The sequence below is a fragment of the Palaemon carinicauda genome, chromosome 26 (genome assembly GCF_036898095.1).
Source record: "Palaemon carinicauda isolate YSFRI2023 chromosome 26, ASM3689809v2, whole genome shotgun sequence".
Lineage (NCBI taxonomy): Eukaryota > Metazoa > Arthropoda > Malacostraca > Decapoda > Palaemonidae > Palaemon > Palaemon carinicauda.
Window position 1 is genome coordinate 62,392,737 of NC_090750.1, and position 675 is coordinate 62,393,411.

The following is a 675-nucleotide window of genomic DNA, read 5'->3' on the forward strand; positions in this document are numbered from 1 at the left end:
ATGTTTATATATATATTTATATATACACACACATATATATATATATATATATATACATACATATATATATATATATATATATTTATTTATTTATTTATATATACGTGTGTGTGTATATGAGGGGGGGGGGGGGGCGTTTGCACGCGCGCGCGTGTGTAATGACTTTATTGAATCTCCAGAATATTTTTACAGTAGGATACCTGTTGATGGAAAAAAATTAGCAGAGCCTATGAAAGCAAACGCATCACAAACTCCACAACGATTACTCCATATGTATTACCTTTATTCATTCCATTTTTATTTATTGTGGTGAATAAACCACCAAAACCTTCAGGTACCTGTTGTTTTTCCACTTGTAATTCACATTTCACCCGTATAAGATTATCATGCTACTTTTCACTTTCAGTTCAAATGAAATACCGAGGAGAAAATTCCAAACAGAAAGAGTAACTAAATTTGAAAACAGATCTCGAAATTAAAGCACCTCAGATATGAGAGATAATTCCCATTGTCCTGCAAGACAGTACTTACACATATCCTGAGATCATTATTCATCTCATTTTATGATAATGAATTTGGCCAAGAGGGGATTCGTAAACCAGACAGTTATATAAGGATTAAGAATAATTCTTTCTCTGCATCGTTATTTTCTTCCATGATACATTTTATTTAGAA

General features: G+C 31.6%; 1 protein-coding gene across 1 annotated transcript in view; it reads right to left on the reverse strand.

Annotated features, from left to right (window-relative positions):
- The window catches only part of LOC137619949 (uncharacterized), a 51,245-nt gene extending 50,955 nt beyond the window's left edge, over positions 1 to 290 (reverse strand). The window contains exon 1 of the mRNA XM_068350230.1: positions 281 to 290. Within this exon, the coding sequence (XP_068206331.1) occupies positions 281 to 290 (10 nt within the window). The remainder of the gene's footprint in view (positions 1 to 280) is intronic.
- Positions 291 to 675: the final 385 nt, after the last annotated feature.